Source organism: Microtus ochrogaster (genome assembly GCF_000317375.1).
Source record: "Microtus ochrogaster isolate Prairie Vole_2 chromosome 14 unlocalized genomic scaffold, MicOch1.0 chr14_random_2, whole genome shotgun sequence".
Classification (NCBI taxonomy): Eukaryota; Metazoa; Chordata; class Mammalia; order Rodentia; family Cricetidae; genus Microtus; species Microtus ochrogaster.
The window spans coordinates 6,026,755-6,048,389 of NW_004949097.1; the positions used below are offsets into that span (position 1 = coordinate 6,026,755).

The following is a 21,635-nucleotide window of genomic DNA, read 5'->3' on the forward strand; positions in this document are numbered from 1 at the left end:
TATATATTTTAATAATACTCATTCTACTTCAATTAAGATATATGACAAGGCACTTGAGATCAGTACACCCCTTTTCTGTATACACACTCACATTAGATAATTCTTCCAGTTTAATTGCCTTGCTTTATTGTTGTTTGTCCATCTTCTCTGAGGACTAGTAGGAAAGACATTCCCTATCCTAGGAACATCTGAACTTGAACATGTGTTCTACAGAAGCCTAAAACTATGGCTCTACTTCTTTCTGAGTGATAAAAAAAATTGTGAAGATTAGATATCCCAGACCTAACTCACATAGATCTCACCAGTGATCTAATTTCCAAATCTCAGTTAAACCTGAGAACCACCTTCCTTAGAGTCTACACAATGTCAGTCTCGTCTCATGGGAGGGAAATATTGTTGTAAATATCAGTTTAGCTGTCTTGTTGTTGTGTGCAAATATGAGGGCTTCCTGTGTTCCTCTGTGTCTACATATGTGCCTAGTTAGTACTCTACAAGATTCTATCAAGAATTTAAGGGAAAAACTTGCCTTGATTTATAATGACAAATTCATCTGGGGTTGAAACTCCTCCTCAGTTATACACTGGCTGTTTCCCTCTTGACTACAGGCTGTAACTTACTTTGCAGGAACACACAGAGGTAGTAAATGTTATCAGTAGTATTTTAGACTTTGTCTCAAATTTACATTGCTGCCAAACAAGAACATGGAAAAGTCTTAGGTGTAAGACTTAGCCACCCTGAATCCTACTTTATAGCTCATTATGTTTCCTTAGTTCAAGTCTCTCGACTGATTAAAAAAATGTGCTCTTTTCCTATCTCATATTTAGTATTCTGAATCATTTGCCTAACATATTTACCATTTTTGGGAATTTGAGCCATGATACAAGAAAAACCTTGGGTAGACATTCAATGTTGTGTGACCTTTCCCGACGAGACAAGATATGTCTATTTTCTCCAGATAGGACACTAAGGGCAAATCTGCCATGAATAAGGTCTATGACTCAACTACTTCTAATTCATTGCTGGCATGAAGGACACAATTGAGAAGCCTTGATTCATTCAGATTTCTGTTCTTGAACCGCAACAGTAATGTGCTGTTTCCTGTTGTTGCTAGAAAGTAAGAAAATTATTATAATCCCTTTGTGTCACCTGTAAATAATACATGTTATTTCCCTCAATTGCTGTTTCCATAATTTTTGACAATTATAAATATGAATCCTTTATATTAATAAATGATAGAATAGCAGCAGCAATATTTCCCTTTCTGGTTATAAAATGGAAACTTTTGAGTGAAGCTCAATTTTGCTTTAAATAATCTCAGATCTTTCTCCTCGTTTTTTAATAGTGAGCATGTGTGTATGTGCGTGTTGTATGAGTGAGAGAGAACATGCATATGTTGCATTCGTGTGTGTGTGTGTGTGTGTGTGTGTGTGTGTGTGTGCCTGTGTAGTCTAGAGCCTGATGACAGTTGTCTTTCTTTACCATTTCTCTATTTACGTGTTGGGGCTGGGCCTCTCACTGTAGTGGAGTTCACTACTTTCCCGGGATCACCCAGCCTTTGAGACCCGGCTGTCTACCTGGCTCTGCCTCCCTGGCACTGATGGTGCATGTCCTTGGGTCTGGCCTTTGCAGGAATGCTAGGGATCCAAGCTTAGGTCCTCATGCATTTACCCAAGGAGCCATCTTCCCCTCCCATAAAATGGTTTCTAAAGTAATGTCTTTAAAAATATTTGGAATACTATTTTAAAGTAAGATAATAGCAACTGATTTTGAAATAACTTTTCCTGATACACATTTCTCGTTAGAAAACTACAAAGATTGCTGAGTACTCATTTACATAAAATAAAAAAATCTGTCACGTATGGTAGGCAAACCTGAAGGCTTGTTATAAAACATGTTTACTTGCAGAATAGTGAAACTTTTTCCTAACAGTAAAGCAATAAAATTGAGCACAGTGACTTTTCTTTCCTCATATCTTTCTACACTGAAGTGGTTCAAATGTTTTTTTTTTATTTTATTAAGATGTATTACTATATCTGTGTGTGGATCTGATATGCATATTTAGAAATATATGCACCATATGTGTGTGTGGACCTGATATATATATTTAGAACTATCTTTTTGTCTGCACTAGTACCCATCTCTAGTTTTTTCCTCTTTATGTTTTGGAGTATTTTTTGAAGAAATGATTGGTCTCTTCTATACATTAAAATTTTAGCAATATATCTTATCCGTTCCCATCACCTCTTCCTTGGCTGCTGTGATAATCTTTTAAATTTTTATGATAAAACTCATATCCAAGCTTTATAAATTATTAATTTAATTAATATTTTAAGTCAAAGATTATATTTTCAGTTTTGATTATGTTATCTCTTTATGCTCAGTATTTGATATCTTCTCTTATTAATTTCCTTTATAACTTAATTTTACATTTCAATGCTATTTTGTATTTTATTTTACATGTTGATTAAAAATTCATTGTTTCTTAATTTTTGAAGTATATATAGCTAATGTTCTATGCTATTTACTTACGCATTTATTTTTAGATCTAATATGTTATTTCTCTTTCTGTATGTATGCATGCTTGTGTATGTGTATTTATTTGTGTACCTGTGTGTGTATACCTACTTGTACATATGTATGTGCCTGTGTGTATGAGTGTCTGTGTGTCTGTATCTCTGTATTTTGAGACATAGTCTATGAAAGTCTGTTTTAGAGAACACTGTAGACAAGTCTGGCTTCAAAATTACAGTGTTTATTTTATCTGCATTCCAAGCATTAGGACCATATGGTGAGCAGTGAAGCCCAGGCAACAATATATTCTTAACATTCACTTTGTTTCTTGACGAATATTTGTTCATCTTGGAAAACAATTTTATCTAATTACTCATCCACTGTGAATGAGCACTTTTTCCATCAATTCCCATATTATTTGTAGCATATTGGTTTTCTCATTTTTTGCCTAGCTTCTGTTAGAACAGGGTCTCCAAGATTTTAAGTGTGAAATACAGGAGATGAGACTATCCTTCATCTCTTTTCTTGTCCTTAGCTGTAAATTAATTTCTGAGTTCTGGACTTTTTTTTATTGATTTCCTTGTCTTGCTAATTAGTTCAAGTAGACAAGCTTGCTGTAGGTAAGTAAAAAAGATAGAGTTTTCTTTTGCCCAGGATGGCCTCTTCCACACTTTCTCTTCATTTACCTCCCCTAAACTTATCTCCCTTCTCAAAAGGGGCAAACTAAACGCTGGGCAATCACTGACATTTGTATTAATGCAAATTTTAGTCACAGAAAACAAACAAGAAAGGGTTGGGGGCTGCCGCTGAAGTAGACTGTAGTCAGCAGGGAAAATGGTAGAAAGACCTGACCAGCGCTTACCCACCCAGTGAGGTAGGCACAGAGAATAAACCATCTGCCTACCATTGTTTCAGGCCCACGGTTTCTTCAGATGATAAAGTAAGTGCCAGTTAGTGGCATGTAAGTGTGTGTGTGTGTGTGTGTGTGTGTGTGTGTGTGTGTGTGTGATGTGCTTGTGTGGGTGTGTGTATGGTGTGTGTGGTATGTGTATGTGTAGGGTATCTGTGGTATCTGTATGTGGTGTGTATCTTGTGGGTGATGTGTGTGTGTGTGTGTGTATCATGTGTATGTGATGTGATATATGTCTCTTCCATTTCTGTCTGATCTGATTTACTTAATATATGGCATAAAGTGGATTGACAAAATGCTTGTCAGACTTTGCAGCTGGTGATGCTAAACTATAAATGGATTCTGGCTTCTTCATTAAAATATTTTTATGAATTAAGTCACATTAATAGACATATGACATTCTGAGGAAATAATGTCACATCTAAAGATAATGATAGGGAACGAGGCCTTCCATGTTTTATGATTTTGTTAAGCTTCCCCTTGTGTTCTTTCACTTAACTATTAATCTAAATCATTGAGAGGACATGTTATATTCTACAAAGAAATTCTCAGTAGTATAAAGCATTTTATGTTGTCAAAATAAAATTCTTCCTAAAAATAGTAAATGACAAATATCTTCACATTATTACTGTTTTTGATTTTTTTTTTTTTTGCTTTAGTTTCCTTCTGTGATTTCTCTAAGACCTTTGACTCTGGCACTAAATTTGTTCTTCCCTCTTTGTGATATAAAAGAAGGATTACACAGGTATGTTAGCATTTTGAACACTTAACTGACCTGTGAATTTAAGATTATTTTGTGAAGAAGTTGTAAGTTGAGACAACCTTTTTTCCCTCCCCTGCATTTATGAACTCAGAAACAAGACATTCTGTCTCCATAAGTTCTGCACAGCCACACAATGCTTCCCACACCATGTACAAGGAAGACAGTACCACTCTGTGAAACTTAATTTATGGGATAAAGCTGATCATCACTTTGATTCCAGACCCATATTCAAGTTCCCCAAAGAATAAAAATAACACTGAATTATTTCCCCTCCACTTCCACCCTTAGGCAAATATTTACAACAGTGACGAGAACCTCCATAAGCAAGAAAAATTTTCTATAATATATTAATATTTAACAGTGATGATACAGCCAGATGGAAACAAAGATAAATATAGCATATGCATGTACATGCATGAACATGTATGTACATACATCCTTTGTATTTTACTGAAAGTATATAAAATCAGGAAACTAGTAAAAAAAGGCAAAGCAAAAGCATTTATATTTAGAGACTACATTAGATCAGCAACTATAAAAGTACAGGAACCTGTTGTCACATACTGGCTAGTTACACTGAAAAGAACTGATTGTCCACAATGAAAGGCAATAATGAACCTTGACGTAGTCCCATGTTGGCGTGACATCTGTCAGGGTCCAGCCTCGAAGGGGTGCGCACATTCCAGGGTAGAGGCATGTGGATTCCACCTTTGGTCAAGCTAGAACGGACCCACTCTGTGGTCTCCCACAGAATCTGAGTCATTGACATTATTTCAGAGCACATTGTGCACTGGCGAGTGAAGGTGAAGTTGAGTTTCCTGACCCGTTGCTTTCATTTCTGCTAATTCTTATTACCTTAGCGTGGACACTGAGGAAATACTGTTTATGTGTGAGGGCTGTACACAGACTTGATTAGGCTCAAGAGCTGTTGTTTTCCTCTAATAAATTTTTAAAGACTTCATTTATGATTCATTTCAACAAAATTATCAAAGGGATAAAAGTAAGAGCTAGGCAAGATGATTCAGATGCAGCTTGTCATCTCATGGGAGACTGAGACAAGAGCATCAGCAAGTTCAGGGTTAACATGTGAGATACCCTACACTGTGAATTCAAGGTCATGCTGGACCGCAGAAGAAGAAAAGTCAAAAAAAAAGAAAAAGAAATTGAACAGCTTCAATAAAAAGTAATCAATGTAATACTTTTGGACCAGGATTCTTCAAAATGCTTACAGAATTATTTGTGGTTTTTCCTATCATTGTTTTCAGCCCAAAAATGCCAAAGGACAATCTCCTTTTGTAAATTTATCATGAAAAGGCACAAACATTTTAAGGATGGATCACATTTTTAAAATGTGCATTTGAACTCATGAGATTTTTTTTAAAAAAAAAACTAGGAACAATCAAATTTTTATCACTAAAAAAATTGGAAATATTTTCATACTAGCTGGGCAGTGGTGGTGCATACCTTTATGGCACTAAGGAGGCAGAGGCAGGTGGATCTCTGAGTTCAAGGCCAGCTTGGTCTACAGAGAGAGTTCCAAGGCAGCCAGGGCTACATACACACACACACACACACACACACACACACACACACACACACACACACAAAACTCCTCTCAGAGAAAGGAAAATTACACACAATTTTCAATATAATTTAAAGAGCTACCCTGAATTGACTGACCAATGCTTCCTGCTCAGCATCTCCTGAAAGCATAGAGAGTGAAGGATCTCAAATGCAGAAGTGATATGGGAGAGTCTTCTGTTTTGTGTTGATTTCATGGGTTAAATAAAGAAACTGCCTTGGCCCTTTAATAGGACAGAAAATTAGGTAGGTGGAGTAGACAGAACAGAATGCTGGGAGAAAGAAGCTGAGTCAGGCAGTCGCCATGATTCTCCCACCCGACACAGATGCAGGTTAAGATTCCTCGTAAACCACACCTCGTGGTGCTACACAGATTATTCAATATGGACTAATGCAAGATGTGAGAATTACCCAATGAGACGCTATAGATAACGGGCCAGGCAGTATTTAAAAGAATAGTTTCCATGTAATTTTTTCAGGTAAAGCTAGCCATGCAGAGCTGGGCGGGAACACAGCCCACCGCAGCTCCTACAACACAGAAGGGCATCAGAGGACAGCGTTCACTGAGATTTAATCTACGCGAGTACTTCGGTTGCTTTAATTTCAGGCATACCATATTCCTCTCCTAAAAAGAAACTGAGTCCTTCTTCCAGTCTCTGCTCACTTGCAAACATCCAAGACCTTGTGTTCAAAGCAAGGAACAGGAGACAGCATCCACATTCCTCCAGCCTAGTGTTATCTTCTTCTACGTTCATTTTAGCTCCAATGCGGTATAGCAGTCCTCTCCCCGGGGCCCTGTGGTAAGTTGATGCAGACTACCGTATGCCTTTTATACCTGTGCTAACCAGGGAACGTTGTTTTTCCCTCCACACTCATCAAAGACATTTCTATTTAGTTACCTGTGGTTCAGCATCTTTATTGTCCATTCTGACTTTGACCTGGTCAGGTAGCCCATACTTGTAGTTTCAGCATTTGGAAAACTGAGACAACAGGATTACCATGAGTTCAAGGCCAGCCTGGGATACAGATTAAGAAGAGAGAGAGATCAAGATCAACACCAAGAGCATGAGAGAGAAAGAGAGAGAGAGAGAGAGAGAGAGAGAGAGAGAGAGAGAGAGAGAGAGAAGTAAAGGCATGCGAGGTCTTTAAAATTCTAGGGGTTGTACAATAATTAGTTAATTGCATATGTTTGTTATCAGTTCATGGATTTAAACATATTTAATATGTTTAATTCATTTTCTGTCATTACACTTGTGATTCATTGAGAATCTATCCCAGTTAAAAGACACTCTTAAAACCTTTGCTTTCACTATCCACAAAAAATATGAGATATCTCAGCTTATCTCACCGATTAGTCACCCTGATGTCAGTTAGCAACACTTATTTGTCTTTGTAAAATAATATTTTAATTACATTTATTTAGTGTGTGTATGTGTGTATGGTTTGTGTGTGTATATATAAACTTATAAATGTATGTATTATGTTACAATGAATATGTAGAAGTCATGGGACAATTTGTGGATGTCTGTTCTCTATTTCCACTGTGTAAATCCTAGGCTTTGAATGCAGGTCCTCAGGCTTAGCAGAAGCACAGAGAAATTGCACAGACTCCCAACACTGCTTTCTGGTTTGTGCCTTAAGACACATCATTACTATAGTCAAGATTAGTGTTTTCTGATTGTCTTAGGCAAACCCTGTGAGGGTCATTTGACCCCTAACGGGTTTATGACCTACAGGTTGAAAACTGTTGACCTAGCTCTGAAGCATCAGCTACAGTACCGGCATGTGTCCTATCCATATGTACTATTTGAAGGAAAAATACAGTGACTAATAATAGGAAGGCAGCGCTGTAAATGATGGGCATTGCTTTAACTTCATAAACTCATCCTGATAATTTCAAAAAGTCTACATTTCCCCCACTAAATTGTTAAAGCAGGCAGCTGTATTGGACCATATTTAAAATATCTGTGTATCCATACCTAAAAACACACGGACATATTCAATGCTTGTGCCTGGCACTTGGATACGCTTTGCATCTGATAAAACCTCAGACTGCATCTATTAAAAATAATTCCCTGTTGTGAGGTATTTTGTAGGCATAAAATTTATATGATTGTACTGTTAAAAGTAGACTATCCAGGAAGTACTTAAGATTAATTATGGTTATTATCTAGATCCCTGGTAGTTTTATATGAGGGGACACACAACATCACACACACACACACACACACACACACACGCACATAACCTTTTCTTAGCTATTTTGTTCTAGGGATTTTCCCTGTGGGAAGTCCATCACCAGACACAGGCCTTATACCTCACATTTCTGAAGACACGAGATAATATAATCCCCTATTTCTGTAGCCTCACAATCTGCGCTACCGTTATTACCAACAGCCGATGTGCTCACCAACTCCCTGCTGTACTTACATTGATATATCGCTGTCTCCTTGATTGTCTGGAAGCCAGACCTTGGGAGTAGCATGTCTGCCATATCCAGAGCAATATAAAGGGTTCCAATTATCATTTTAAGTTCTTGGTCAGCTTTCTTCTCTTAACTACATTGTGTCTCGAATCTCCACTTCCTTGCACAGTTTGTTCTTGTTGATGTCTGACAACACAACCATTCCTAGGGTGTTTTTAAACCATGTTGGTGTTTCTTACTCCATGACTCAGCACTTAAGTCTGCTTGTAGAAGTTTCTCCGGACATGTTCATCTTTTTTCATTTGTTTCTGCTTTCTCATTCTGAGCTTTACACCTCCTCCGTCTCCTCCTTTTCCTCTTCTTGTGTGTCCTCTGTGGTTTTCCTTATGGCCCTGCAAAATTAACACCCTCTTGTTGTAAGGAGCCACTTGTCTGTTCCTGGATGCTCAGCCCTGAAATAACCACACAGAAACTGTAAATCACTGCTTGGCCTATTGGCTCTAGCTTCTTATTGGCTAGTTCTTACATCTTAGTTTAACCCATTTCTATTAATCTGTGTATCACCATGTGGCTGTGGCTTACCAGCAGGGTTCTGTCTGGTGTCTGTCTCTGGAGGGGTGCCATGACTTTTCTTGACTCTGTCTCCTTTCTCCCAGCATTCAGTTTAGGTTTCTCTGCCTACCTCTATTCTGCCCTGCACAGGGCAGTTTCTTTATTAACCAATGATAATAACAGCTACATCACCTTCTTCTCAAAAAACAGCCTAGAAAGTTCATTTTTTTTTTCATTCCATTAAACTGAGAATTCTATAATCCTGAAGCTCTACAGACTGAAGTCTTTTATGACTAATCTGATTGCTTCCATGAATGGTTTTAATGTAAAATATATCTCTGAACACCAAGTAAATTGTTGGACATAATCCTTTAGCTTTCTCATCTATTACAAGGCCATTTGATAACAAAAGTGTGTGTGTAGGGGAAGAGGTTTTCTTCAAATTGAAACAGTTGCTTCAACTGATTCATGCTCTTTTTGTCCTGAGACTTTCTATAGCAGGATTGTCCAGCACTGCTTGGCTGGATATAAGCAGCTGTAACATGTATCCCTCACCAGTGATATCAGGAGGCAACTGTACTTCCTGACTCTTAGCTGGCATGAAATAGGCAACCCTCAAGATTATCTCCCAAAGCTTATACAGCTGAAGGCTGTCTTTATATGCCTGTTCAGTGGCAAGACATATTTAAGGAAAAAAATTAATTACTGTCCCAACAGTATGTGCAAGAAAGTCATTGAAACCAGATCCCATAACATGGGCTAAATTATCTCTGAGGTGTTAAAGCTGATCAACAATATCACACCTAAAATGTGAGCCTCAAATACTCTCTTATAGTTCACTCTTTCAAGAAAAATTGGCTTCCCAGTATTTTCTGTACCCACCACCAAGGAACTACTGTCCCTACTGTCTGTTAGTATAACTCTACCATACTTAGTTTAATTATAAATTTGAGTCTTTGTGTTCTTGGAAAGCAAGAGCTTTATTTTACATTTTCTGTCTTTGTATTTCTAGTGCTTGACCTAAAATATTTGAAAAATTATCTTGGATAAATAATGTACAGGCTGGGAAGTACATATGTGTTGTGGAGGATTATTTTAACTAGGCAAAGATATGCTATGTTTGTTTATACTGCAGAACATTACTAACTGTGTAAATGTGTTTTAGTTTTGTGTATTCTGCATTTCTTTAATGATGTAAGGATATGTGTTTAATTATGTAAAAATGTGCTGTATTTGTTTCCCTGCCTGCCTAAGGTACCCGATTGGTCTAATAAAGACCTAAATGGCCAAATAGCTAGACAGGAGAAAGAATAGGCAGTGCTGGTGGGCAGAGAAAATAAATTGGGAGGAGAAATCTAGGCTGGAGAGCGAAGGGAAGAACAAAAGAAGAAGGAGAAGAGAAAAAGGAACACACTCAGGGCAAGAAGTCAGGCAGATGTCAACCACCAGCCAGCCAGACATAGAGAAGCAGTGGAAGTAAGATATAAAGAAGAGAGGCAATAAGCCATGAGGCAAAAGGTAGACAAAGAGTTATAGTTATAAGTTAAAATCACGAGCCAGAAATGTGCCTAAGCTATGCCAATCATTTAAAACTAAAAATAAGTCTCTGTTTCATGATTTGGGAGCTGGTTGGCAACCCAAAAGAAAAAGCCTGGTACACATGTGTGAAGATATAATTGCTTTGGGTCAAGTCATTATCTTTCCAAAAGAGTGAGAGCTGTCAATCATCAGATATGAGAAGCTTTAGGGAGTCAAAAGGGAAGTGAGATTTTTGTAGGACCAACCATGATCAAGGAAATGTATGATTTGTGAAAATAGCAGAAACTGTTATTAATCCGATTACCTTTGCCTTCACTTAGGTGAAAATAGTAGGAGAGTTCGTGATTTTTACTATTTTACTCAGTTTCTAATTAGAAGTTAAAAGTAGAATGCCATAAAGAACACACATGCTGTACAAATATTAAGAACACTGTAAACATATACTATAATACAAAGATAGATGACATACACCAGATTGTATTGAAGATGAGACCTCTGTAAGGTTAAAGTCTGAAGATTTTGTTTGCATCCACTGTTACCTGCATAAGCTTAGTGTGGCAGATAAAGGGCTCCAGGGCCGCAAACCAATCCTCCATCTCAAAGTCTTCTCAGAAACCACCTTAGCTGTGATGGTTACATATTTCCCTGCACCGTTCTGAAAGTGCAGATGGATTAGCTTAGGTACCTTTGCTGTGCTCCGTGCTCATATAATCTTTATCTGCTTTATCTTCTACGTATGTGTAATCTAAAAAACGGATCTGTTTTCTATGTATAGAGTTTGTGTGAACCCAAGATCATCTTTACCTAACCCATTACTTAGACTTTGCATGTCTTCTAAGGGTTGCCCTTTTAAGTAACAAGAATACTCAAAAGATTTGGAGACAAGAACGGACATCTTTAGAAAGCTCCTTTTTTATCATTTATGTTCATAGTCTAAGCACTGGAGCTGTTTAGCTAATGTGTATATGGAGGATAGAGACGGCAGTCAGGGCTGCTCGTGCCTTAAGAGAGCTTATTTTGACTTTGATTTCTCTTTGAGCCCAGGTAATTAGCCCTCTGGAAGTCTGACCTCTGGCAATATGAGATGAACAGTTATACAGAGTTACCATTGCCTCAGTTCTCCTCATAGAATAAGGAGGAATGGGCCATCCATTAGGGAACACCTGTCGGTCGGGCTGGCGAAGTCAAAGGTTCAGCTGCTTGAAAATTCTGACTATAGGACAGAGAAATGAAAAATATGCACTATATTGAAATGAAACACAGTTGTCACTAAAATGAAAAAGTAAGTTTTTAAAATGTCAGTTCTTGAAAGGAGGATGTGTATCTATGTAACTCAAATTTTAGAGAAATTTAAATAATATTTTGATACTTATTGACATTTTATTATTTTTTCTTACTTGCATGAGGATTTCCTGCTTGTAGATCTGTGTGTAATGTGAATCCAAGTGCCCGTGGAGACCAGAAAAAGGCATCAGAAACCCTGGAACTGAAATTGTAGACAGTTGTGAGCTGTTAGGGGGTCCTGGGAACTGAAGCTTGATCTTCTACAAGAACTGCCAGTACTCTCAACTGCTGAGACATTTCTTCAACCCTACACAAACTTTTAAACATTTCTGTGTACTATTTTACTCAGTGTGCCTTGTAAAAATCTCTTGAAAATCTTCCCGAATCCATCAATTCAATCACTTGTGAGTGCGTAGAGTATTATCAATATAAATTATTAATTAAATGATTTTTTTTAAAAAAAAATTTAAAACAAATAATATGAGAGCTACTTTCTATTTTATAAAAGATTGATAGAGTATCGAGTTGGTCTTAGCTCACAGTTCAAAGTACAGTTCAGCATGATGAGTAAGACAAGGCGACAGACCCTTAAAGCCACATGTCACAGAGCATCCACAAGAAGAAATAGAGAAGGGTAAGTGGATGTTGCTTGTTGACTACCTCCCTCCAGTTATATAGTCCGATAATCCATTTATGGAATGGCCCCACTCTAAGTGTAAGGGGTGTCCCATCAGTTAGCACATCCAAGGTAATCTCTCAGCTGAGAAGACCTAGATGCCAGCTCTCTCTCAAAATCATACCATATTTACCTGGTAAAAAGGAATGAATCCCAAGCTCCTTTCATTTTCCTTCTTGTATATCTTGATTCTGTATTTTTTTTTCTAAATTCACCAAATCAATACACTAACCAATACAAATTAGCATGGCTTTCAGTAAAGAAACATGCTCGGTACTGAGTGATAAATGAGAAAAGTAAAAGGGCTGGTGGTAGTGCTGAAAAGTGTTAAATACCATTGAAAGTGTGATACATAACAGAAAAGAAGAAAAATGTAGAAGACGCATTGTGACCTAATCCAGTCTGGATTTTTTTCCCCTTTGGAAGAAATAATATAAACATGGTACCTCATGCCTATAATCTTGGATGATTAAAGAATACCTCTGTGAATTGGATAGCTGTGTGGATTAAAGAGTCAGATGAGATACACATACACACACAGACACACAGACACACACACACACACACACACACAGAGTTCAGTTCAACTAAGCCTTGATTAATAACTATAGTGAGAAAGACCAGTCCAGTCAGGAAGGTGACTAACCCAGAGAAATACCATCAAGAGCAATAAAAACCAATCCATCCCAGGGTTCTGGAGGCTGCCATGTGTACTGCATAAGAGGGCAATTGATGACATAATGTGAGCAGAGAATGAGTGCAGAGCCAGGTCATGTAGGGACTTAAAATAATGTGGAAAAACCACTGAAAAATCTGTAACCATGGGAATATGCAGTCAGTGTCTGAAATAAATCATTATGATGTGAAAGAAAATGAGGACCAAAGTGGGTTGCAGAAAATACAGAAGCAGTTTGAGAGTTATATATTTCAGGTGGGAGCTGGTGATTTTGAATTAGCAGTGGGGAGGGGTATACAGGAGATGATGTATACCAGTGGATTTTGACTTAGAAGTGAGGAGTGGTATACAATAGACAGTGGACTCAAGATGTGTTTATTTGAGAAACTAACTGGTGGATCTCTGGATATCGAATATAGGAGAATAAAGGAGAGAGGAGATCAAACTTGGGTGTCTGGTTTAAAGACTGGGTGGGAAATGGGGACATTTTTTGCTCCATAGAGAACAATGGAATGTGAATTGAATCTTAGGTAATTGAAATTTACTAAGCAACTAAATTAATTCATTTTATAATGAAAATGTAGTAAAAGACCAAACTAGCACACTGCCATCTTAACTAAACATGGCTATACCTGAAAGATTTGCTTTGGACGGGTTCTAATGGATTTTAAGTTTTACCAAGTTAGGAAGTTAAAAAGTGACTCTACCTAGTAGTCTATTTAGGCATAACAGGTGAACATGAGTAACAACAGGCCCAAAACAGACAAATTAATTATCCTCACTTTTTAATACTACCAAGTAGTAAGAGTATTTTTAGACTTTATGTGAATGATACCATAGTAAAAATAGATTGAATGGAAACACTAAACAGGTTCAGTAGTCCTTTGTGAAGTCACGGGACATGGATGATAATTGAAACCACAGAATAGGGCTGCTGGGATATCTCAGTGACTTAGAGTGTTTGTTGCCCTTTCCAAAGCTCAGGTTTAGTCCCTAGGGCCAGGTGGCTCAAGAGTACCTGCACCTTCAGATGCAGGGGATATAATGTTCTCTTCTGACCTCTACAGATACCCTCACACATACCCATGCACAGACACGCATATACAAAGCTAAATGTGGAATAAATGTCTAGAAGATAAACAGAATGAAAGAACCTACAGTGAAACAATAACTCAGGAGAAAATAAACTATGAAAAGGATCAAGGAGAAAATAATGAACAGACAAAGGAATATTTGAGAAATAACACATAGGAGAAATTTTAGAGTGTGGTTCTCTGTAGCAAGCCAAGATATCAGCAAGGCACTGCAAAGGAAGGATGGAAAGTGCATACCAAATGCTGCACAGGACCAGAGCTTTCTCAAAAGAGCAAAATCTCTTAAGTTTAATGGCATGAAACTCATTAATGAGTTTAATGGAAGTAGTTCTAGATAAGTGAACCAAAGAATTTGCAATTACTTAAATTAAAGGAGTTTTGGAGTGGAAAGTCTCTAGCTACCTATTGTAAGATGATTGGTAACCCGGTGTCAGAGTGGGAGGGAATTAAGACTGCTCAGAGGAATGGGATAATGGTTAATAATGAAAAGACAGTTTAGTTACCACTAGGCATTAACATGCTAGCATTCACATAGAAAGCTGAATGGCTGAGGAATCACTGGTCTCAAAAAAGCAGCCAAGTTCAGGGGGAAGGTGGGTTTTGTATGGATAAAGAAGCATGCGGGAGGAGGAATGGCTAAAGGGTGAGAATCACTGGCTGTGCCTTTGCAGAAGACTGTGTGATGGAGGAAGGTCATTGGTTAAATAAAGAATCTGCCTTGGCCCTGATAGGTTAAAATTTAGATAGGCAGAGTAAACAGAACAAAATGCTGGGAGGAAGAGGAAGTGAGCTCAGACGCCATGCAGCTCTCTCCAGAACAGACATGATGCAGCCAGCCACCAGGTTAGACATGCTGAATCTTTCCTGGTAAGCGCACCTCGTGGTGCTGCATAAATTATTAGAAATGGGTTAAGAGGCTGAAACTAATGGGCCAGGCAGTGTTTAAAAGAATACAATTTGTGTGTTATTTCAGGTAACGCTAGCCAGGCGGCTGGGAGCTGGGTGGCAGAAAGCAGCCTGCAGCTCCCACTACAACTGTGGTTTAGTTCTCAGTTCCCACATGGTTGCTCACAACTATCTGTAACTCAAGTTCTGGGGATCCTGTTGCCCTCTTCTTACATCCTCAGTACCATGTCCTCAAGTGGTGCACATACATGCAAAGTAATGTTTAAAGAGAAGCACACCAGAATTAAGGTAGACTTGGTTTTCTCTCAAACAAATATTATGAGTCAAGCCAAAGTCAATAATCTTCTTCAGATTTCCCATGCATTGGTCCTCATGGACTACGTTAGTACTCGAGAAAGTCTCTCATCAGCCAAATGAACAATCCAAGCATTTGTATATTTAGTCAACATGTTTCTTTCCTGTAAGTGACTTTGTAACTAAAGACAGTTTTGTTTCCTTTTATCTAGGAAGTTTTGTAACTTTCTTTATAATATCAAGGAGATATTTGGGATCAAGAAAATCCTCTCAGTTGCACAAAATCAAAAATGGCATATAGTTGGCCAAGAGACCCAAATGACGTTGACCCACAGGAAGATGGATATGATCACCAGCACTTTCACCATGCAAACCAGTGCCTTTTTTCCCACCAAGTCAAACTGGGCTTTGATGAGCTAGTGGAAGAGATCAATAATAAAAACCCACTGTGTGAGAGTGACAAAGAAGAAAGCCCCCTTTTCATGCTAGGTGCACCAAACTTGGCTTCAAAATGGCAATCCATCCACGGAGCACACCCAAGACACTTGAATGAATTCACTTCTCAGAACCCTGACTTCTCCCACTTTCAGTATGGAAAAACATCAGCCATTGGTTTTAATCCCACTGTATTACCTACTCATCAGATCACAGATGAGGGAGACTCCTGGAGAAATCCCACAGAAACATATCACAGTGCTAAGGATCCCAGGTTTAATACTCTAACTCAATCATCTACCGGCCTGGATAATCATAATTTAAAAAGACAACCAGGAAATGAACATCATAATTGCCATAGAGAACTTGAAAGCAGCATCCTCCCTCATTTTTCACCATACTCAATGGACTCCATACTCAATAGAGACAACAAAGGAAGTGGAGATGTGAGCCTCGTGGAACCTTCTCTGATGTCCCCTAACGACCCCCTTCTACCCGGGGCATGGGAGAGCACACTGCCGGAAAATGTGGAGGTATGTGCAATACACATGAACATGGAAACAATCTCTCAGGAAAGGATTGGATTAATTGATAATAAAGTTAAATAATCTCAAGTAGGAAAATCTATTAGTATTATTTAGAACATTTTATTTATTTCAAAAATTCCATGTTTTTAAATTAAAAATTACTATAATAAAAAGTACACTTAACTTTCATTTTTCAAGTTCCTACTTCAACAAACTTATTAATATGTTATATTAGTACAGCCTATGATAGTATGTTATATTAGCATATGCTAGTACTTTTTAGCAGAGGGACTAGAGAGATGGCTCAGTGGTTAAGAACACTGACTGCTCTTTTAGAGGTCCTGAGTTCAATTTCCATAACTGGTTGCTGTAACCATCAATAATAGACTCTGATGCCCTCTTCAGGCATGCAGGTGTATATGGAGACAAAGCACTGATATGTATTTAATAAATAAATAATCTGTAAATGATAAATTTTAATGGATAAAAAATAGTTTGAAGTTTAGCTGATGACATTTACCTATTCTTCCTATTTTATGAAAGTACACATACATTTCATTGCATTTATCATTTGAGTCTCACTATGATGATTTAAAATCTTATTATCTTTAACTGCAGAGGGAAATGTTCTTATACACAAAAGCTCCTATATTATTTGATTGGCAGGAAAGTTGCTTAGGAACCAGACAAAAGTAGGAAATGAAGTCATTACTGCGCAATTGATGCTAATCCTTTCTTTTATTACTTTATGGTCACTACAATAACCATAGAGTTCTTGCATCGTGTTTAAAGACTTCTCTGCTTATATTATTTAGACAACAATAAATCCAAAAGTAGACCACAAGAAAGAAGAAAAAGAAGGGTAGAGAGATGGCACATAAACTTGAGGACTTGAGATCTCCAGCAACCACATAAAAAGCTAGGCATGGTGGCATGAGCCTACAATCCCTGTACTGCAGAGGCAGACAAAGGCAAATCTCTAGATCCAGTCAAGCCAGATACATGACTTACAGGTTTAGTGAGTAACCATCAATAAAGGAGGTGAAGAATTGATGGAGGAAATCACCTAACATCTGTTTCTGTCCTACACACACACACACAAAAAAAACACACACACTCATACACACATGATCATATACAAAACACACTCATACACACATGATCATACACAAAAACACACACTCATACACACATGATCATACACAAAAACACACACTCATACACACAAACAAACATCCATGCACACTCATACCTACAAATATATACACACTCATACATACACATACACACACACTTATACATGCAAATATATATGTAAACATACATACAATGCAGACACACATATACACCCACAGGCACACAGAAGAAGGAAGTGGGGGAGAAACCTCTGCAGTTACAATATATAGGAGGAACCAGAAAGTTTTATTAAGTAATACCTTGGATAATACTTTGATATGTTGAACAGAAAGAATTTAGGGTAATAAAAATAGATTTCTTGAATTTGGAGATGTGACTCAAACTGACCTGCTGATAAGCAAATGGCAACAGGGTAAAATAATAGATATGAATAAAAGAATACCTAACTCTGCAAGAAGGTCATTGCATAAGAAATGCCATCTTAAATTATCTGAATGAAAACTGAGTATATCTTAAGAATATCTAATTCTTATCATGACAGTACAGTAATCAGTATATTTTGTAGAAGGAGACTGCTCTTTCATTTCCCAGCTTCCTAGACCTGAAAAATCACACAGAAACTGTATTAATTACAACTGTTCAGCCTATTAGCACAGGCTTTTTATTAACTCATACATCTTAAATTAATCCATTTCTAGTAATCTGTGTATCATCACAAGGCTGTGGCTTACCCAGTAAGGTTCTGGTGTCTGTCTCTTTTGGCAGCTACATGGTATCTCCCTGACACTGCCTACTCTCTATATCTCTGTTCAGATTTCCCACATGGCTTTGCTCTGCTAAACCATTGTCCAAAAAAGCTTTATTCATCAATCAATAAAAGCACCAGATATGTAGAAGAAGAGCCCACATCAAAATTTCCCTACTGTTATATATATTGTGAACATTAGACAAAGGTATAAAAGCTGCTGAATTTGGGCTTTGAACAACAGTCAGGACAATACACAGAGTCCCTAAGAGCTGCCAGTAGCTGAATCTGTGCCTGAAGGGCAGCTCCTTGCAGCTGTGCAGTCTGGTGGAGTTGGAGAGCAAGCTGGGCAGTCAGCTACAGTTTCAGATGCAGCTTGGATTTGTTGTATGTTGTGTTTTCAAAGAGCAAGCTATGCAGTGGGTGAGTTCAGAAGTCTCTGGGGATTTATTATGTCTTGGATAAGTGTGGGGTTGTTATTTGGAAGACTTGAGATAATATTGAGAAAATTTCTCAAGTTAGTTGAAAATAACTAATTATAGAGTCAAGGAAGCAATAAATTGCAAATAAATGCAAAATCATCCAAATATAGGCACATGACATTCAAATATTTGAAGTCAAAACGAGAGAAGAGTTTTACAAGGAGTTGGAAAGAGATTTCAGGGAGTGTGACAACCATCTGATGGAGTAAAACTTCTCATCAGAGGAGTGGGAGTCAGAGACAGTGGAACTAGAGACAAAGGGAACCAGAGATTAGAACCAGAGGCAGTGGGATTCAGAGGTCATGTGAGTCAGAGTCACCAGACAGAGGCAGTGGGAGTTGGAGACAGTGGGAGTCAGAGACAAGTGGAGTCAGAGATATTGGTAGCCAAGACAGTGGGATAATTTACTATAAAATTATATTGAGCCAAGAGATAAATAGAAAATTAAATAAAACTGAATGAGAGAAAAAGAAAAGGTAAAATTAAAAACACACATTAAAACATGTAAACATGATGACCTGAAATAAAATCATTTTCATAAGTATATTAAATACACATACACTGATAAGTCCAAACAATAAACAGAAAATAATATACTAGATCTAATGAACATAAAGACATAATTGTTGTTAGAAAAATATTACCTTGACAGATATATTAAATAAAGGAACATATCCAAGGGTTTAACTCTCAGCCTGAAAAAGATGATTGTTGTGTTTCTAATACCAGAAAATATGATTTAAGACAGTATTGCTAGAGTTAAAAGAAATCATGTTGTAATGGCAAAAGAGTCTGTCAGAAGGAGATAATAAATTGAATGTGTTCACAGTTGATAATAGAGCTTCCAAATATATAAGGCAAAGTAATTTAAAAGCAGACATATATGCACCCTCTAACTGAAAGTTTAATTCATATATAATGAACATATTAAACATATGGCAACAAAGGCACTAAGACACGGAATGATGATTTCTTCATAGTTTCAAAAAGCTATCAACAATTCAAATGACTACCAGGAGGAAAGGGACCAAAGGAATGATGGGATAGTTACAAAATAGAATGCCAATGCCCAGTGGTTTAAACAATGGACTACTGGTAGATGACAATGGGAAGATGTTTACAAAGGATACATCAGTTAGTAGCAGAAGCCAAAAATAAAAAAAGCAATTGTAAGTAATTTAGAAATCTAAATCTAAATGTAAATGTAATTACAAATGGGTGGGTAGCATAATCTAACAGAGATATGGGGAAACTTATAAGAAGACAATATTGTCTACTCTCCCTCTCCACCCTCTTTCCCTGCCTCTCTCTCCCCCCTTCTCTTTCCCCTCGATAACCTATTAAATAAATGCTATACCCACCAAAAAGAAGACAACATTGCTCAACATTTCCTTAGTTATTGATAATACTGATGCATGCATTTTTGAAAACTAAAATTGTATACCTAAGTTCTATATAATTTCTATATGTAAATATTTCTTCAATAGAATTCAAAAGGTAAAATTAAATCTAAACTGATTTTTAGAAGATAATAAAATGACATAACATGTTGATATTGTCTTTGTATTGAGCTGTATTAATTTAACAATTTTTTACTTCCAGACAGTTGGTTGTTCCATTCAAATAGTTGAAGTACCTCAAGGGAGTAGCAAGAGCCTGGCCTCATTTTGTGACAAAGTAAGAAAGTGAGTATTGCTCTTTTAACAAGCTTTGAAGTTTCTGTGTCTAAATAAATGTCTCTAATTTTCAGTCCACTCAGTAATTAGTTCTGCATGCAAAATCCCTGCAGCTTGCTAATACAATAAAACAATTTTTCACAAACTATCATTGATCGTCTTGATGACTGGCTTTTCTTTTTCCACTCAAACAAGTGCACTTCCCCATTGAAATTTTGATTGAAAGATACTTTCTCTATCAGAACTCCTTCTGTTCATTGGTAGTTTGATTTGTAGTGTATTTAAGGCTCGTGTCATATTCATGACATAAATATTTGGGGCATTTGAGCTCAGGCCTAAATTGTCACAGGTTCATCTCCCACCAGGGACATTCTGTTCATGTGAGTACCTTCCAGCAGTTGAGTCTTCTCTCAAGGGAAATGTCGTGATGATGAACCAGCACATACATATTTCTCCACTGAAAATATCATTGCTCTCTAGAGAATTCCAGCAATGTCCTTGATCTCCTTGCCAATGTAAACATTAATATTATGATATAAACGTGATTGCTTTTTTCATGTTGTTGCCACTTATCTAGTGGGAATTTTTCTGTGCCTCTGAAAATTTAATACATTTTCTTTAGTCCTCTTGATTTTTATTTACTTGAAACTTTTGTCTTAAATAAAAGAAATACATATTTCTTTAAAGGTTTGGCTTCCTACTAAGTGATAAAAGTAGATTAAAGATTTGAACCACTAACTAATTTAAAGGATATTTCTGTTCTGAAATATTTCTTTATTTATTTATATAAGTTGATATTTTAAAATAAAAAATTAAAATAATCTTAGAGATAGCTAAAATCAAAACCAAACAAAATATATCACTGACAACAACATTGGAAGACATGCTCACACACACACACACACACACACACACACACGCATGCAAATATACATATATATTATGCAAATATAAAAACATATATGCAAAACTGTATAAATGTTCAATTTTTCATTAATTTTTTGCTAATTTATGAAGTATAAATCTAAAGGATTCATTAGATTCTTAAATTGGAATCATTAAAGACAATAATACTGATACTTTCATTACTATAACAAAGCTCAGCAGTTAAGAGCATTTGCTACTCTTTCAGAGGGCCCAAGTATGACTTCTAGCACCCACATCTGGTGGTTCACAACCACCTGTTGTTCCTGCTCCAGGGAATCTGGTGCACCCTTATGTACCCATTTGTACCTGGACATACCCAATGTTAGTATTCAGTCATCTGTATTGGCCTGTCCTTGGGGTCCTGACAGGATATGTGCTCAGCAGCATCCACTAAGAGCACCCCCTGTGCAATTTGCTACCTTCTCTTTCAAAAGGTTGGCCTTGCCCACCTCTTCTCTCTCTCTCTCTCTCTCTCTCTCTCTCTCTCTCTCTCTC

The 21,635-nt window shown here is 37.2% G+C and overlaps 1 protein-coding gene across 1 annotated transcript in view; it reads left to right on the plus strand.

Moving 5' to 3' along the window:
• Pik3c2g (phosphatidylinositol-4-phosphate 3-kinase catalytic subunit type 2 gamma) overlaps window positions 1-21,635 on the plus strand; it is a 361,584-nt gene that overhangs the window by 14,110 nt on the left and 325,839 nt on the right. Inside the window, exons 2-3 of the mRNA XM_005364544.1 lie at window positions 15,424-16,179; window positions 20,140-20,222. Of these exons, the coding sequence (XP_005364601.1) occupies window positions 15,502-16,179; window positions 20,140-20,222 (761 nt within the window). The 5' untranslated portion in view covers window positions 15,424-15,501. The remainder of the gene's footprint in view (window positions 1-15,423; window positions 16,180-20,139; window positions 20,223-21,635) is intronic.